Source organism: Dinoponera quadriceps, unplaced genomic scaffold (genome assembly GCF_001313825.1).
Source record: "Dinoponera quadriceps isolate SergipeBrazil2010 unplaced genomic scaffold, ASM131382v1 scaffold37, whole genome shotgun sequence".
In the NCBI taxonomy this organism is placed as follows: Eukaryota; Metazoa; Arthropoda; class Insecta; order Hymenoptera; family Formicidae; genus Dinoponera; species Dinoponera quadriceps.
This window is the reverse complement of record NW_014554446.1, coordinates 2,125,192-2,142,566: the sequence shown is the minus strand read 5'-3', so window position 1 is coordinate 2,142,566 and position 17,375 is coordinate 2,125,192. Positions and strand designations below refer to the sequence as shown.

The 17,375-nt window shown below is 40.4% G+C and overlaps 2 protein-coding genes across 2 annotated transcripts; both read left to right on the top strand.

The window, feature by feature from the left end:
- Nucleotides 1–2,578: 2,578 nt before the first annotated feature.
- LOC106748807 lies at nt 2,579–4,786 on the top strand. Its single transcript, XM_014627682.1, has 5 exons — nt 2,579–2,657; nt 3,040–3,455; nt 3,697–3,850; nt 4,371–4,586; nt 4,752–4,786. The coding sequence occupies exons 1-5, from the start codon at nt 2,579–2,581 to the stop codon at nt 4,784–4,786; spliced, it is 900 nt and encodes a 299-aa protein (XP_014483168.1).
- A 6,002-nt stretch (nt 4,787–10,788) lies between these two features.
- LOC106748972 (alpha-tocopherol transfer protein-like) lies at nt 10,789–16,414 on the top strand. The gene is made up of 6 exons (XM_014627944.1): nt 10,789–10,861; nt 13,056–13,194; nt 13,403–13,562; nt 13,767–13,872; nt 14,226–14,589; nt 14,873–16,414. The coding sequence occupies exons 2-6, from the start codon at nt 13,056–13,058 to the stop codon at nt 15,022–15,024; spliced, it is 921 nt and encodes a 306-aa protein (XP_014483430.1). The 5' UTR covers nt 10,789–10,861; the 3' UTR covers nt 15,025–16,414.
- Nucleotides 16,415–17,375: the final 961 nt, after the last annotated feature.

Genomic DNA, 17,375 nt, shown 5'->3' with positions numbered 1-17,375 from the left:
TTGGAGGAAGTTCGTATAAACATGCGTCCTAAGCGGCTTAGTTTCCGAAAACTGCAATACCCTCTATTTCGGAAACCGAGCCGTTTGAGACTCATATTTGTGTGGACTTTTTCACTTGAAGTAAACCAAAGAATCGCTTCCTTGAGTATGGCCGGGTATTTAAGGAACATTCTGTATAAGCAAAAATATTATAATCTCCTTAGAAAATTCTTAGTCTTGATTTGATTGAATAATTGATATCAATGCAAGTGCTTACTTGCGCCTGATTCAAGACTAAAAATTTTCCATGAATATTATAATGTTCTTACTTATATACGAAAATATCTGTCATCGATTTCAGACTATTTTTTCTGTGCGCGCTGCTTCGGATGGGAAGAAACCTTTGATCCAATTGAACATACATGAATAACGTTTACAAATTTGCATTTTGCTCACAATACGCTGCGTCTATTTTCCTCGGAATACATAGATTGGTTGTACGTTCGTAATCTGCGAATAAAATTTCATGATACAGATCTAACCTTTGTTCATTCCACTTTCGTGTGCAGTGCGCGTCCCAGGGCGCCATGAAGTTTCAGTTTTACGAGACCGATTCTTGGTATGAGGGGGGGGGGGGACGGGAAGTCGCGAAATTTTTCCCGAGAGAAGATTTTACGGGAAGATTGTTAGGTCGTAACGTTTTAGCGCACATTTTGAGAATACAAATTTCCCGCGCAGGCGAGCTACGATTCGCGGGCGCGTCGTCGCCATGAGTCCCACGTCGTATTGGTCGATGAAAATAAATGATTCGTACGTAAGGTGTGCATACGAATGCATATGAGACGAATGACGTAAAACAAATAGCGTAAATCGGTTGACCGTAGTTCACCGCCGGGTGACCTATGTAAGTCTCAACGGTTAAATATGTCACGTATCGACTTGAAACGAGGGTCGCGCGCAGCGACTTACGGACATGGATCGCATATAGTAACGAATCCTTCATTATTTAGGGCGACAATCCTTATGCCAATAGCACAATATAATGCCGGTATACAGGCAGGACCGCTCGCTAATGATATTTACTACTAGCTAAACGCCGGCTAATGTAGCCTTAACTTGACTGCGAGACGGTGAAATTTAGGTCAGCCGTATTTCCACGTTTGAGGCAATGGTCTGACTAATTGACGGATAATTATGCGGAATAATAATCGAGCGATAATCTATAGCGATAATTTCTCGATGGTTGTTGCCGTTTAGAGAAGGACATTATCTTACATTTCTTCGTGTGTGTTTGAACTCTCATCGGAAGAACGAACAATCTTTTAATCGGACAGTTTAACGGATTGATGACCGAGCGTTTTGTATGAAAACTCTCCCCTGCTGTTAGCATCCTTTACAAGCCTTAGGTAATGAAATATCTTCTTTTATACCAAGATTTATTTAGTTAATTTTGCCCATTGACGTTAATACTTCGAAAAAAATATATAATTATTAATAATTTTTCAAGCATTTAGTTTCATATAGCGATACGTATAATCAACAGCACAAGCCGAACTTCTCTTTCGTTTGCAGTGTATATTTTGCAAGTTCGTCGAGGGTTTTCACATATTTTTTACACAAGTACAGAGTAGAGCACAGAAACTCAAATAAATGAAATAATTGCATTGAATAATAATTAAATAATAACAGCTCTCACGTGTGCGATAAAAATTATAATAATATATAATAATTATATATACATCTATACATACATAAGACAGGAATTGTTATAATTAGAGTCATTACTCCACGGGAACATTCGTAGAATCGACGTGGAATTGTCGCGGAATTGATTTCTTCACGTGGATTCCACGTCGATTGCACGTGGATATTTTCATCGGGTATAACCCTGCTATATTATAACTAGAGTTATTCCTGCAATTTTCAACCATATGCGTTATGTGTAAGGATCAGAATTGTGTAACTCTCTGTCTGGGCACGAGGAATGATACAACATACATAACGTCGATGGTACGTAACAGTGGTCGTCCAAATATTAAATTACATTGTCAGAATGTTGTGCGGTTTTGTGCGTCAAATTAGAAAGTTTGAATAAAACGAGCTTGCTACAAATCGTTTGCGGTATTTGAATTTTTATCAGTATCGATATTTAAGTACCGATTAGTACTGGTATTTTTAATATTACGGCTGCGTTCCAATATTCTCTGCCAGTGCTGAAAATCTACATAGTACATGTAAAATGAACCATAGATTTTCAGCGCTGGCAGTGAATTTTGAAGCACAGCTTGTGTGTATATGAATGAAAGAATCGGAGCGGCTCCAGAGTGCGCTCCGCTCAACTTTTGGTTGATTTTTGTTTAACCGGTCGTTCGGGCAACTAACGGTTTGTTGATCAACGTGAGGGTGATGCAGTTGTTTTCCCAAAGGAAAATAAGGCGGATGTGTCTTCTCGCGCAGTGACTTCCCCGATTAAACGACGAACCAGAATTAAAGATTCCCACAATTTCCTCGGGTTTGCTGTTCGAAGGTTTCGTCGGGAGTCTGTTAATCAAGTCGATCACGGTGAACGATGAGACATTCAATTATTGCGGGGATCACGATGTCTCGCTCTGCTGGTATCATCGTGGTGCTGTGGTCGCTGATGACATGTTCGCTTGGATTCACAATGGATCGTTCAGGTACCGAGCCGATTAACGTGTGCTGCGCACACGTACGCGTGTCAAATTTCGTTTGCGTTTGCACCGTATACTCGCTCGTATTTGACCAATGACTATTCATATTTATGAGCGAGGAAAGAAGAATGTGCGATATGTGCAATATGTTAATTGCGTAAATGTAATTTTTCTAACGCCCGACTCCGAGTTATTATCAGGGACATAGATTTTTACTTAAATTATGTCCTATCATAAGATAAAAAAAGGAAAAAGATTTATAAAATATAAGTATACAATATGTATGATCCTCAAACTCGTTCTTAAATTTGTCCTTTATATTCGTCTCTTCGGCATCCTGCTGTTACGTAATGTGACGTCGATGATTCATGTCTATTTTATCGGCCAGCGGTTATATTGTCCACATGGGACACGGCGCCGTCTTTAGACACCTATCAAAGGATACCCATAGATCCTACATCGAATGGCAAGATACAAACAACGAATACCGACAAGTTTCCGCATGTGGAGGATGCAAAGGTGCCGATGAAAGTGAACGATGGAATGCAGGGGAATCAGACACGTGAAAAGAGGTCGACGACGGAGAACATCGGAGCCGGAATAAAAGTTACCAGTGACGCGGTGTCAACAGTGAAAAATGACGATTCTTATTCCTCCGAAGGAACCACAAGCACCGTCACTGCCCCCCGCAATGTCGTCTTGCTCTTGATCGACGACACCAAGGGTCACGACGAGAAAAGGAGGGAGAACACATGGCAAGGCCGCGGGAAAACACTGCCGTTCACTATCGAAGGATCACTTCAGGTATTTTCCGTTGAGGATGAATGGAGAAAGTGATTAAAAGAGCGTTTAAAAGTTTAAGAGCTGAGAGGACTGGAAGAGGGCGAATGAGTCATACACATCGATTTTTGCAATTTTAACGATTTAACGTGTGTAATCTCAACGCTGGAATCGTTTTGAAATAAATGTTGAGTTCTTTCTTTCGCGGCCTGAGTGCATCCTAGATTCGTTATCTATCTTATGTTATCTGGGTTTAACGTCTCAGAGCTGCGGCGACAGGATCGAGACTATTGGTGTCTCCACGGAGAGCACGTTGGTTTCTGAAAGCAAGGAAAAAGACTGCGATTGTGAGCGTCTGCTCTACACGAATGTCAGAGAGTTGTTATCCTGGGCGAAATACACGAGACAAATGGCAACAGGTCCGAAAGTTTTATTTACCGAATGTTGAAAAAGAAAACTGAATGTTAAAAAAACATAAGAAATTACCAAATATCACAGATACAGATAGAAACTAAATTTTGTCAAAATTAATAGAGGTTAAATCTTAAAACTCTGCAGAATATTATGTAAAACATTTTCTTATACAGGCTGTTCGATGTAAGACAGACCATGCGTCACGTATTTATAGTTTAAATCAATATGGACGAAAAATTTCTCTACCATTCTGTAAACAACACAAAAAATACCAAATTATTAATTATTGGAAATGGTCATGTATAGAGATTTCTTTAATTGATAACTCGAGATTTTCGTGTCGTTTGCAAAATAGTAAAAAAAAATGCATTCACATTGACCTAAACAAATATGTGACATTCTGGTCCGGTTAGAGTCTCTGTATATGACAAAGGTTGACATCCTGTATAAAAGACATCCTTGTTTATGTAATGAAAATATTTCTGTTTGTTATATAACAAATATAATGTTGTACGTTAGTCACAGTTTCTGGCGGCAACCTCTCCAATCCATTGCTTCCTGATTACGTTTCTGGTCCGAGCGACATTTCACCGACCGGGTTTGACGGATCCAACGACGGCGATAGGAAGTTAGAATTGCGCAAAAGCAAGCGCGATTCTAATGACGCGTGGCAAGCGATCGATCTCGGTAACCGAGCGAAATCTGTTCCCATTTTCTTTATGCCTGAAGCTAAGAGAGAGGGTAAGTTACAACTGCGTCAACTAGTGAGGACTAGATAAAATAATTTTTTCTCAGATCTACACAGAAAAAAGAAAGTGATTGGATCTGCAAAATCGGCAGTTAAAAAAATGTTACGTCTGTTGAACAAATTACGCGTTTGTGTAACAATACGTTGCGTTGATACAGTTGCCGAGCAAATTTACAATCGTTGGATCAACTGATAACTCATTGCAGGAATTATATAATTTGTTCGGTGGACCGGATGTTGCGCTTGAAAAAATTGTGTTCATTTAAGCAAAATTCACTGATTCAACTATTTCTTTTTCCCTCAATGTACTAATATAATAGTATAATAATTTTGCAAGATACTCTTTTACTTTTTCTAGTGTTATTAAAAATGTATTAAAACACGTGAAATAAAACTGATGCATTTCTAAGCGATAATGCAGATAAAGACACAATTTTTTACGAAAACGTGAGTTTATCGTTTGCAGAAACGACGAATTACGACGGCGCATGGGACATCTTTGACGTCTTTTCCAAAATAAGAATGGCTTTCTTCCGCTCTCTCCTCGAATCGTTAGGTAGAAAGGATAGCACGTTCGAAGATAAATTTTTACCGCGCAGGCCGTTTCCTCTTAAGCCGACTGTGGTCAATTTAATCGGAAATACGATCAGAGAGCTGAAGTTAATTTCACGAGACAAAGGTTACGTGTTGATTGCTGTCGTGCCAAGGAACGAGCGAGTCGCCGCCATTAACCTTCTCCAAGGCGAAGTAACCGTTTATTTTATGTTACGAATATAATTAATAGCTTGTTGATAAAGTCGTGTAATCAGTTTAATCGACTGGAAAGAACTAGAACGTGTATGAATACTTTTACGCTCACTAATTTATTCATAAAAATCATTAAAAAAAATTCATAAAACGTATCTGCTTTTTGTACAGTTCATAAATTGTTACATAAGTCGTTTTTTTTCTTTAATCAATGCAGATCTCAGAAGATACGCTCTTAGTTGTGACAGAGACCTGCTCCGGAAACAAGTCCGCAGTCCCGTTTGTCGCACGAGGACCGAATGATCAAATTCTCCGTGAGACAAAGGCAATCTGGGAGCTTCCGGTGATGATCAGACACGCGATCGCAGGAGGCTGCCACGGTCCGGGATGTCCAAATCGACCCGACGTTCCCGCCTTCTCGCCGATCGAAATTTCCAGCGCGAAAGTCCTCAGCACGAGAGCAAGTCATCCAAGGCAAGAACGCCGTTGAAAAACTTGTGAGTCTAAGTCCGCAATATTATACCGGTAATAATAAAAAAATAACAAATGAGTAATGAATATTTCCAATAAAAGGAAATAAAAGCACGATCATCGTGATTCTAAAAAAATTTATTCAAATTATTCCATATTTATTTCCATAAAAGAAATCGTTAAATCTATCTCTGACTTGTGTAGTATATATTTATAACGTAAGGGCGATAAAGTTTTTACAGAGTATCGTTTTATAACGCGTAAAAAAGATATACGTTTTAAAAAAGAGATATTTATAACAGGTTTGTGGCGCTCAACGCAATATTAACCTTTGACATTTCGACGACATTTATTCGTGGACACGTCACAATTAATGGTGAAAATCAGCTATTTCCGTCTCCTAGAAATTCTTTGTTTCGTGTGGTAGGAAGCCACAGATCTAACGTCACTAAGTGCCAAGATAACAACCTGGCAAACATTGAGCATCAGTTACATCGCATATATGTTGTAATTTTTCACTCGATAATGTAAATGCATCATACATCCGTTATATTGCATTTGCACGATTGAATGAGAAATTATAATAGAGAAATTATGATATAGATATAATGTAACTGATGCTACGTGTTTATAGGGAAGGTTTTACGCTTGCGTCAGTATTATTTTATTTATTCGTTGTAATATGTACTCGTTACAAGTGCAACAGCTACATCGAGAATTACGTATACGTCAAAAAAGTTCCGCACTTGTCAAAGCCATGCTTGCGACATTCGATCGTGATGACCTCTGACGGACGTCTCACATTTCGATACGATGATGAGGTTTTGATTACCTTGCGTCCTTCTTTTCAGGACACAACAAACATCGAGGAAACCATCGAGGTCTCGCCGGGAAACAAAGCAGAAGCTCCACTCCGCCGGAGACAATACCGTGCATTAGCCCGTTTCATTCCTCGGTCTCCTCGCGTGTGCATCTTGATTTCTTCTTTAAAAAACAGCTAGATCAAACGTTACGTTGTTATTATCGCGTTTTTTATCTCTCCGTTCTTTTCCTTTCGTCCTTCCCCCTCCTTCCCTATTTACCGCCTATATTTATTCAAATTATTCCGCGATATATTCTCACGCGTCACAACACGCGAGAAAATGTCGAATTAGCTCAAAAGTCGTTATCAAGATCAAAAAGCAGAATGGGAAAGACGAAAAGAGAGAGAGAGAGAGAGAGAGAGAGAGAGAAAGAGAGAGAGAGAGAGAAAATGTTGACGTGCGATCGGAAAGTCCGAAAATATTTAATGAGAGCAGAACGTTATACTATCGGCCAAATTCATGAATAAACTTTCACTTGCGCAAGCACATGTTAATCCGTCGATTTCATCAGCAACGATACCTTCAATTGTTTGTTTACAGCACCATGTGTTTTTCGCCGCTGCATAAGGCGTTCCACTTTTACTGGCTCACATTTAAATAACGGAATAATTAGCCGCGTGGTTGATTACCCGAGACAATTAACTTTCTTTCCACGTGGAGCGAATGACGAAACGGATAACGGGATCTTGGCAGCTTTGTATTTCGGCAAGATCTCTGATACACTTGTCGAGAATAATTTGAAAAGTTACCGAGAATGCTCGAGGATGACATTTTTTCCCAGGAAAACTTGGTTTCCTGTTCGTCGAGAACCTGTTATTCAAATTTCGCAAGATGGAAATAATCATATCACCAACAGAATAGCAGAACGGAAATCTATCGAGTTGTGCACATTTATACGTCAAGCGTGAGAAGTTTACACAATCGGGATATCGATCGTGATGTGAAATGTGAAGAGTGAAATTCCAGATTTTTCAAATTAGAAAATTTACCCTTTTCACGAATTCACGTTAGAGGAGAAAATTCACGATCAATTCCTCTCCCTAGGGAGCCATGAATCTTCTCCTCTAGCGTGGAACTCGTGGAAAGTATGAATTTTCTAAATCGAAGGCATTTTGGATTATCACTTACAATGTCATCACCATTATGTATTCGTTCCGATCAAAATTATACGATCGATACGCGGAGTTGAGATTTCCGAGGAGAATAAGTGTCGCATAAATTGAACATTAATATTCTTAGGTCGCAGTTAAGTCATGCATCAATCGCAAAAACAAACTATGCAGCCGAGCAGCGATTATCATTGATGCGTTTGACAAGCATGAAGTTAAACCGGAGTTACACAAATATAGATCCTTCACAATTGTGAACGAGTTATTTTTCACGCACATTTCTATTTGTACATATCTGTCCTCGGTGGCGCGGTTTTTTGCTTATGTTAAAATCAATTACAAAATCGCCGCAGCGATTGCGACCGGCAATTTTACACACACACGTGCGTACGCGAATTCTTTCGCTCGTGACGGTCGCTGTTAGCGTAATCTCGCGCCTGTACACGCGCGCACTCGCGATTACGCTCGCGAAAGAAAGTAAAACGAGGGCACGATCGTAGCCGCGATTAGCCGGCGTGCAGTTCTATGCACTCGGAAGTGAACGAAGCCGGCGGAGAATCGAACTGGGTAGACCCGGTTATCTTGGATCTTCTCGTCGGCGGATCGCTTCTATTGTTACCGACGACGAGCGTTGTTATGTTAAATTCCTGATCTCTCGACCGCTATAAAAATTGCACACATAAAAGGGGAATCTATTCATCTGGAATTTTTTTCTAATTTATGAATTTTTTCTAATTTTTTTTCTAAATTATGAATATCCGTCCTTCATAATTTCAAAGACTGACGTCGAGTCGAGCTGTTTCCACATTATTATGTAAATTAATAAATTCTTATTATGTGGCAGATATAGGCGAACGTAGACGAACATTGGCAGTTATATTGATCACACATGTTGGGCGAATGTAACATAATACGATAATATAACAAACGTAATATGATATAACATAAGTAACATAATATAACATACAATGATCGATATAATTTCCGACGATCGTTTCTACGTTTGCCGCATCGTCCGGCTTAACTCAAAAAGTCAAACCTGAGTATCTCAATCGAGACAAGCCTCTCAGGTAGCGGACTAATAGACTTAAATCTTCCGGTAATGAATATCGAATAAATATCGATTCGAAAGACAACACTTTAAATGCGCGTACGTACGATTACAATTACGCGTTGGGGGAAACTCACTTTATTGACACAACTGAAATCGTTATGTATCGGCGCGATTATGTCGATTCGACACGACTACGTGAAGCATTCATATATATATTTCAACGTTTAATTTCCTTTTCTTCTATTCGCTTGAGCGGCCGCACAATAAGTGCGTAAGACGCACGACGGTCCCGGAGAAGAAAGTTCCGGATTTTGGTGCTCATCAGAGCAAAAAAAGCCAGTATGTATTCACCAAAGCAGTCAGGCGCACGTTATATAAGCGCACAATTTCATGAGTTTCTAAAATCGCGAAATTATAACAAACTATGGCTATCGCCATTTTTTCGCTTCGTTGCGAAATCGTTGCTATTGCGCGTACGCGCAATTCGCGATTGCACGAGATCAACACCGGCCTTCCTCGATCTGTAAAACAAAGGCGACCGGTTCTGTTGTTCCTTCGTCATTATTATTTGACGTAGCGCATACGCAGTAAAAAGTGCGACCGGTTCTATTATTCCTTCATCGTTATTATTTAATGTAGCGCATATACAGTAAAAGATTTTGTGTAAATAACGATCCATTGAAGTTTTTGTGTTACTTTAATAAGGTAAATATGTTTAAAAAGTAATATGTCAACGAAAAATAAGTTAATTTAATACATATTTGTGTGTACTTTTCAACATATTCAAGCAACAAAAATTTCAGTAGACCGTTATTTACACGAGATTTTTCTCTATGTAGTGACACGCTTGTCTCCGCTGAAAAATTGTTTTTTAATCTAACTGCATAATTAAGATAATCGTATCTTCTTTAGCACCAGTAGCATTTTATTCCGAGATGGTAAGCGAATCCATTTAAGCAACTTCTTGGTACAAACGCGAACTTATATTACATCGGAAAATCATAATAAGTGCGTAATATTCTTAGAATATTATATGAACATTATTCAATATTAAAATAATTTTCTTATAATATTCTAAGAATGTTATGTAATACTTTTTAATATTATAGGAATGTTCCGTCGAAGTTATATGTATGTTATACGTTCGCTTCATACAATATTCTTGGCATATTATAAAATAATAATAATACAAAAATATATATATAAGTAAATTGTATATATATATATATATATATATATATATATATATATATATATTTAATTTTTTTAGTATAAAATGTACTTTTATACAAAATTCTTTTGACTTTATTTATATAATAAAACAATTGGTGTTGCAATACGTTTGAAGTAAAAAACTACAATTATATGTACCATATATATACATATAGAGTTGAATATTTAAAAAATATATAATATTACAACAACATTAAATAATATTATTCTTCAAATATCATTAGGAATGGACATATAATAATCTATTAATATTCCAGAAATATTACTTAATATTAAATAATATTATGCGCTTGTACGGACAAGACACTATTTGGGTACAATTTCGCCGAGAAATGTTTCGAGATCGGCGAAGTGCTCGTCATTCCATGGGAGATGGTGTCTTCGGGATCATTCGGAGCGCGGATAATATATCCTTGACGCGACGAACAGGACGAACGACAGGATGTATCTGTCGGACGAATTGTGCCGTGGCGCAAAATTTGCGTAGTGGCGAATTCGCTTAATAAATTAATTCCCTCCAAAAGTCGCTCATTAATCGCGCCAGTATTTTCCTTCTATCATCGTGTGCCATAACGGGAAGCGAAGTGAGAGTGGGGCACTTCTGCGGTATAAAGGAGAACCGGTCCAAGAGGTAATCGTTCCCACTCCGTCGTTCGTTTGCCGTCTCGCGAGTTCGCTGCTCGAGTCTCATTTCTCTTTCCGTAATAATCCAAAAGTCGTCGCGATCGTTTGCGCGTTCGAGCGTCCGTCCGTCTGTGCGTCTGGAGCGTTCTCTCTCTCCGCCGGTCAAGGTAAGTTTCGATCTCAGCGCCGTTTCACCGTGTGACACATATTTGGAGTTCGTATATCGGAAACGATATATTTTCCGTCTGCGGCGGAGAATTCGAATCCGATGTGGGCCGCGCATCGCGTCGAAATTACTTCCGCGTCGAGTCGAATTCATGAGTCGATAGAATCGAAAGATATGTTATCGTGTGCGTACGTCCCAAAAGCAGACACCTTTCGAAATAACGCGCCCGTGTTATTTCCATTCTTTCCGTTCTTCCGCGATCCTACTTGTTGCAACTGCAATTACGCGGGGAATAAAACGATTTCACTGTAAATTATGGGAAATAGTACGACGTTGTACGATCGATAATCGGAAAACGGCAGTGAGAACCAAGTACCGATGTTACATAGTGTACTATTGAAGGAAATTAAAATTTAAACAAGATTAGAATATTCCAAGTCAATGTGACATTACACAAAGCGTAAATTTTGTATGGTATAAAAGTGTGAGAAAAAATGTCTGACTATTTAACTGTATTTGAACATTCCGAAAGTATTTAAGTGTATTCAAGTATTCCACAAGTATTCGGGCGTAATTGTCAAGTGTCCCGAAAATATTCGGTCGTAACTGTCGGAGAAATAAATTGCTGCGACTTTCATGTCGAGTCGCTGATTTAACAGACGGGCACGTCACTCCGATTTCGAGAACTCGACTTTTCGATTAATTTCCTCTCCATCTTTCTCCATCTTCCGTTCGATTGCCGATCCATTTTGTTGACCGGCCGCTAACGGCCGAAGAGAGGTTCTCTTGCATCTGTCTGTGCTTTAAAATACTACGATCGTTCACGTTATTTCAGCGATGTCTATGAAATTTCACAAGAAGAAACTCGGTGCGTTTCAAAGGGTCGCGACAATTACTTTCGATATCGCGGTGTGACACTAACGAAGTGTCAAGTGTTGATTGCGAGATTGATTATAGAAATCGCATGTGAAATATCAATTTCTTAGTTGAATGAACATAGCGTAACGTAATATCGAGATCTTAAGTAGATTTGCATCTACTTATCTTAACATGTTTCAAGAAAGTTTGACGTCGAATCCTCAGACCGTCGGTCTATCGACCTGTCCCGAATTTGAGTTTTGTCCCACAAGGACAGTTTCTAGCCGCCTTTATTTCCAATTTAATCCCTTCGCCCCCGCGATCTTCTTCACGGGACGATGAGCACGATAGTGATGGCGTCGTAGCGCTCGTGTGATAGTTCTTACGGGGAAAAAAAGAAAAAGACCACCGATAAGAATTTTATTATCACCCAAATCGGGAATCATTCAGTCGTCACCTTTCTCGAACTGCTTCATCATTCGTCGTGAATTTTACACGATCGGTGAGGAAATCTATCGGGCATCTAATGCAAGAAACAATTTGTACATTTTTCCCGATTAGTGAAGGGCGAAATCGCGAAATTGCGTTGGCCGTAGGAGAAAAGTAGGACAATGTCTCCGAAATGAGAGAGAACGAAGGTAAAGTGCTCTTTCCCTTCTCTCTCTCTCTCTCTCTCTCTTCTCCGTCCGCAGCCGCAAAGAGTTAGAGAAAGTTTCTCGGTTGAGTAAGCCGCTTTGGTCAGCATTAATTCCTGACATAAGAATGATGGGTATCTTAAGTGGTTATGTAACCCGATGGAGTGCACATTACTCGCGTAACACGTGCAGTTAAAAAAGGAGCCCAGCGAAGACACACATAGCCATTGTTGCATGCCGTACCATAGGATGCCATATGTTTAGTTCATTGTACGGCAATCACGTCTCGATAACGCGAGAAAATATCCGAATAATCTCTGTGATATATGACCTTAATTATTTTATCTCTTTTTTAGGCATTATAAATATTTTCTCGTACATGTATGTGTGTGTGTATGTGTGTATGTGTGATAAGCCTATACTCGTAAGCTGGTATGTGAAATTGAAATCGTGGAAAATGTGTGGATAATATGGAACACCTTATTAAGACTCCTGGCTGGTCCCTCGCTCCAACTGTTTTTGTTTGATGACGTCAGAAGCGAAAAAATGCAGGTCAAGAGTTCTTGGTGATACGTTCAAATAAAAAAATATTCCCACAAAATGATACTTGTGATCGATTCGACACACTTATAAAATTGTCCGAACACTTTTTTTTATATATATACTCACTTTTATATATATATATATATCATCCGCTTGCAGATGTTGCTCATCCAACCTTCAGAAGAGATGTCCAAGCAGATACGGGTGGGCCTGAATGAGAACCCGGCGACCCGAGACAAGGACCTCGAAGCTATCAAAGAATGGCTCGCTAAACAACCACACTTACCTCACTTCAATGGTACAGGCATTCGCGATTCGCGAAAGAAACAACACAGATTTGCCAATTATATTTGCTCCACTGTATCTTTTACAATCGTGTCGTTACATTCTTTCATAACGATCCTGTAAATGTCTTTTTACACATGGGAATCGAAGGATTATAACGTCACGATCAATCGTTACGTTTGGCTACTTGACAATAATATATAGTCCTCTCACTTCGACAGATGACCAAAGAATAATGACGTTCCTACGGGGTTGCAACTTCTCTTTGGAGAGATGCAAGAGGAAGCTGGACATGTACTTCACGATGCGCTCCGCGCTACCCGAGTTCTTCTCTAATCGCGACGTCACCAGGCCGGTGATGCAAGATATAGTGAAGATTATGTAAGAGAAATACGATTATCGTATAATGTAATGCGTAGTGCAGAACGCTCGCTCAAATCACATAAAATCACAGAAAAATGTGACAGGGGAGTAAAATTTATTTCGGGTCAAGTAGACCCAAACAGAACGATGAGGTTAAATTGCCGATTATCGGTAGGCAACGTGATATGCGACGATCTTTAACCTGGTCACTTCTGCTTGCAGACACGTGCCCGTTCTGCCGGGCCTCACGAAGGAAGGTAATCGAGTGATCCTGATGCGAGGAATCGATAAAGACTTCCCGACTCCCAACGTTGCGGAAGCCATGAAGGTACAGGCCTCACCTCGATCATTGGCGGCGGAACTGCGAATCAAGCGGCAACAAGCGCTTTCTTTCCGGTGGAAAGTCTGTCGAACTTGCACCTTAAGTGCGAACGAAGTTAGGCAGAAGAACCGTAAATACAAGTTCGGATCTACAATCGTTAATTCGCGATTCGTCCTCGAGCATTTGTGGTGTCCTTAGAAGACGCACGTTCCGCCGCCCGCTCGCTTAAAGCGGCAGTTCGTCTTGATGAGAGTTCGCCGAGCATTTGGAATTTCATTTCAAACTTCCGCACGCCGTGTATAACGGAGTATCGTGCGCTTCATGCAAAATACATGTTTGTTTTCCGTCGATGCCCGCAGCTGGTGCTGATGATCGGCGATGTACGCCTCAGGGAAGAGTCCCACGGGGTGGCCGGCGACGTTTACATCCTCGACGCCGCGGTAGCGACGCCTACACACTTCGCCAAGTTCACGCCGTCCATGGTGAAGAAGTTTTTGGTGTGCGTGCAGGAGGCTTACCCGGCGAAACTCAAACAGGTGCATGTGATCAACGTCAGTCCGTTCGTCGACACGATCCACAATTTCGTCAAGCCTTTCCTCAAGGAGAAGATACGCGAGCGCATCTTCATGCACAGCGATATAAACACGCTTTACGATCACGTGCCGAAGGAGGTACTGCCGAGCGAGTACGGCGGAGACGCCGGACCCGTCCAGGCTATACACGGTACGCTTCGTTTATTTTGCGCGATTGCCCACGCCTCTCAGGAGTGGCTTTTAATCAAAAAGGAGTTCAATTCAATTGAACATTTATTTATTCATTTTATTAAGTTTTATATTAATTTTATATGAAATTTACCTTATTTTAAATTAAGAAGAAACTCTACGGAAAAAATAATTGTGTACGATTATATATAATTATATATACTAAAGTATTGGCAAATACTTTTGACGAAGGGGAGGAGAGAAGGTAAAGAAATATTTAAATTTAGTCGTTGGTTGCTTTTCAGACAAGTGGATAAAGAAATTGGAGGAATACACACCGTGGTTCGCGGAGCAAGAGGCCGTGAAGACCAACGAAGCCCTGCGACCGGACAAACCAAAGACGCATGACGACTTGTTCGGTCTCGATGGATCCTTCCGGCAGCTGATGATCGATTAAATCAAAGCACGTCCTTCCTCCCCTCTCTCCTCGCTGGGAAGTGTCGCGAGACCGTAATCATCGCCAACGGCAGTCGTTAAGCGAATCGTTCGTTCACGTGAGAGCAGATACTTCGAAGCCCGGTCGATTGCGAAACTTCGTTCACCACGTGACGACAACATGTAATACACTTCCGTTTTTTTCGAGCAGCTATTGTAAGCGGAGCGATTCGTGCCCACGAGTAATTCACACGATAATGCCTGAAATCGCGAAATCGTGAGGGCATCATAAGGGCCAGACGAGAAAACCCGGACAAGAGCAATTGTAGGAGTAAAAACGGTCGTCATTATCATCTGCGTGTCTTCATGCCCGCGGTTAAATTAACGACAAAACTTCGCCAAAAGAGCTGCTTCCTTTCTTCGAGAACTGAACGGAGTATTGTTGATCGAAAAAAAAAGAACAGTAGAAATTTTTTGCTTCTTCGAGAGTTCTCAATACGAGCTTCTTCTCAATTCTCAATACGCTTCAATACGAGCGTAAGCATACTCCATTATTATAATAATGGAGAACACTTTTTTTCCTTTGTAGACGCCGTCGATCGTGTATAGACACGGCGTGGCTGAAGTCGTTCGCGTGATACACTGATATTCTCCATCGTGAGAGATTCTTTTCCTAACTCGACACCGGGAATGTAGATAAATCAGAAGCGGGATATGTAATTACGAACACAATCGAGCGGCTTGTAAATAAATTCTAGATTTCTAGAAAATAGAATCTCTCCAATTTCGTAATCGACACTGAACATTCGTCGGCTAAGTTCTCGGCATGTCGCACGCCGTGACTCGCGCAAAGATACACGTTGGACGTAGAGTTTTCGTCACAAGGATGCGCGAGAAACCTGTACATAATTATGCGTTACCGTAACGAGAGCCGGTAGGTGAAATACCGGCTTTAGCCAACGTCGAAATTTCGGCAAACTTGCAGCAAACCCGAGAGAGAAGTGTCTTGTTTTTTTGTTCGTTTTTTAGAAGGAACAAGTCTCTCGGAACCGGCTGCGGCTGCAGATTACCGACGTTGATTTGTCCCGAAGTGGAATGAAAAAGGAAAGATTCGGCGAGAATGTCGCGTCTAGTGAAAGGTGTGCGCGCGGCCGCTTGACTGTAACTGCTAAAACCGTCCGAATTTCAACAAGAGCTGCAAACAGCTCTGATATTAAAGCAATTAATTCGATATTACTATTAATAGTCGCGATTTATCACATGTCATATCGTTACTATAAATAAGTCACATAATTAATATGTAATGAATGTGGGACAAATTATAGAGAGCGTATATCGTTTACATGCGTAAATATGCAGGACGACTAATATGTACGCTGTGTGCAAAAATTACTGGGAAATATACGAAATTTGTGTGTGCAATTATAATCTCGAATTCATTGGTGAGGGGGGGGGGGGAGAAAAGTGAGCAACAAGTTGAGATCTAAAGTACATTTTAACTTAATTAATTCAATATTACTATTAATTCCATATATAAGCGTTATTAAATATCATATCGTTCGCGTAATATCTCTCTAATGAGATACATCGCAGAGAGGATAAATCACATGATAAACAATCATTTAATGATAGTGTGAAAAATAATCATGATCGCTTCCTGTGATCGCAGGATTGACTCCTCATCGAACCTTTTGCATCGAATAAATTTGAACGTTTTCTTCTCTTACAAGCAACTTACAAGCAACTGTACGATCGATCCTGTTGCTCGAATAACAGAATAACGACTTTTAAAGTTTAAATGAGATCAACTGAGGGGAATCGCGCGAGCGGACAGACGGAGAGGGAGAGTGGGAGAATAACAGCAAGACGGAGCACAAACCGATCGAAGTAGAATAGAAGAACGAGAGGAGCGGAGACGAGCGCGCTCGTTCCGTCGTCGCAAATGCACGAATACAGATAGTTATTATGACTGTTAAGCTGATTTTCGCTCCTCTGCTCCGCCAACACGACAAATGTCTCGCCGATTTTTGTATTATTGTGCAAATAGCAAAAAGCAACAAGAGCTAGTCGATTTCGCGTAGTCAGTGATCCTTGCCAGTTATTACCGATCCTTTCGACATCATCGATCTCCGCACTGTTAAATTCGCGAGCTGCCGCGATTTCGCCACATCGTCAGCATATTATAGACAAGCTGCAAGTCGCCAGATATATGCATTCCGCGCCGTCGTGCTTTTTTAATGAGCAATTCGCCGCTACTGTAACACGCATACGCAATACTCCTCTTTCGGAGAAATTACGTCAATCCAACGGTTCGTGATTTGCTCGAAGAGAGGAGGAAACAAATGGATATGAATAATCCACATTTCACATCTA

Bases quoted from the DNA above. Each gene is read 5' to 3' on its own strand.
- LOC106748807 (XM_014627682.1), top strand. From the start codon at position 2,579: ATGTCTCGCTCTGCTGGTATCATCGTGGTGCTGTGGTCGCTGATGACA. The intron at 2,658-3,039 runs GTACCGAGCCGA...TTTATCGGCCAG, and splicing joins ATTCACAATGGATCGTTCAG to CGGTTATATTGTCCACATGG. The intron at 4,587-4,751 runs GTAAGTTACAAC...GCGTTGATACAG, and splicing joins GCCTGAAGCTAAGAGAGAGG to TTGCCGAGCAAATTTACAAT.
- LOC106748972 (XM_014627944.1), top strand. From the start codon at position 13,056: ATGTTGCTCATCCAACCTTCAGAAGAGATGTCCAAGCAGATACGGGTG. The intron at 13,195-13,402 runs GTACAGGCATTC...TCACTTCGACAG, and splicing joins ACACTTACCTCACTTCAATG to ATGACCAAAGAATAATGACG. The intron at 13,873-14,225 runs GTACAGGCCTCA...CGATGCCCGCAG, and splicing joins ACGTTGCGGAAGCCATGAAG to CTGGTGCTGATGATCGGCGA.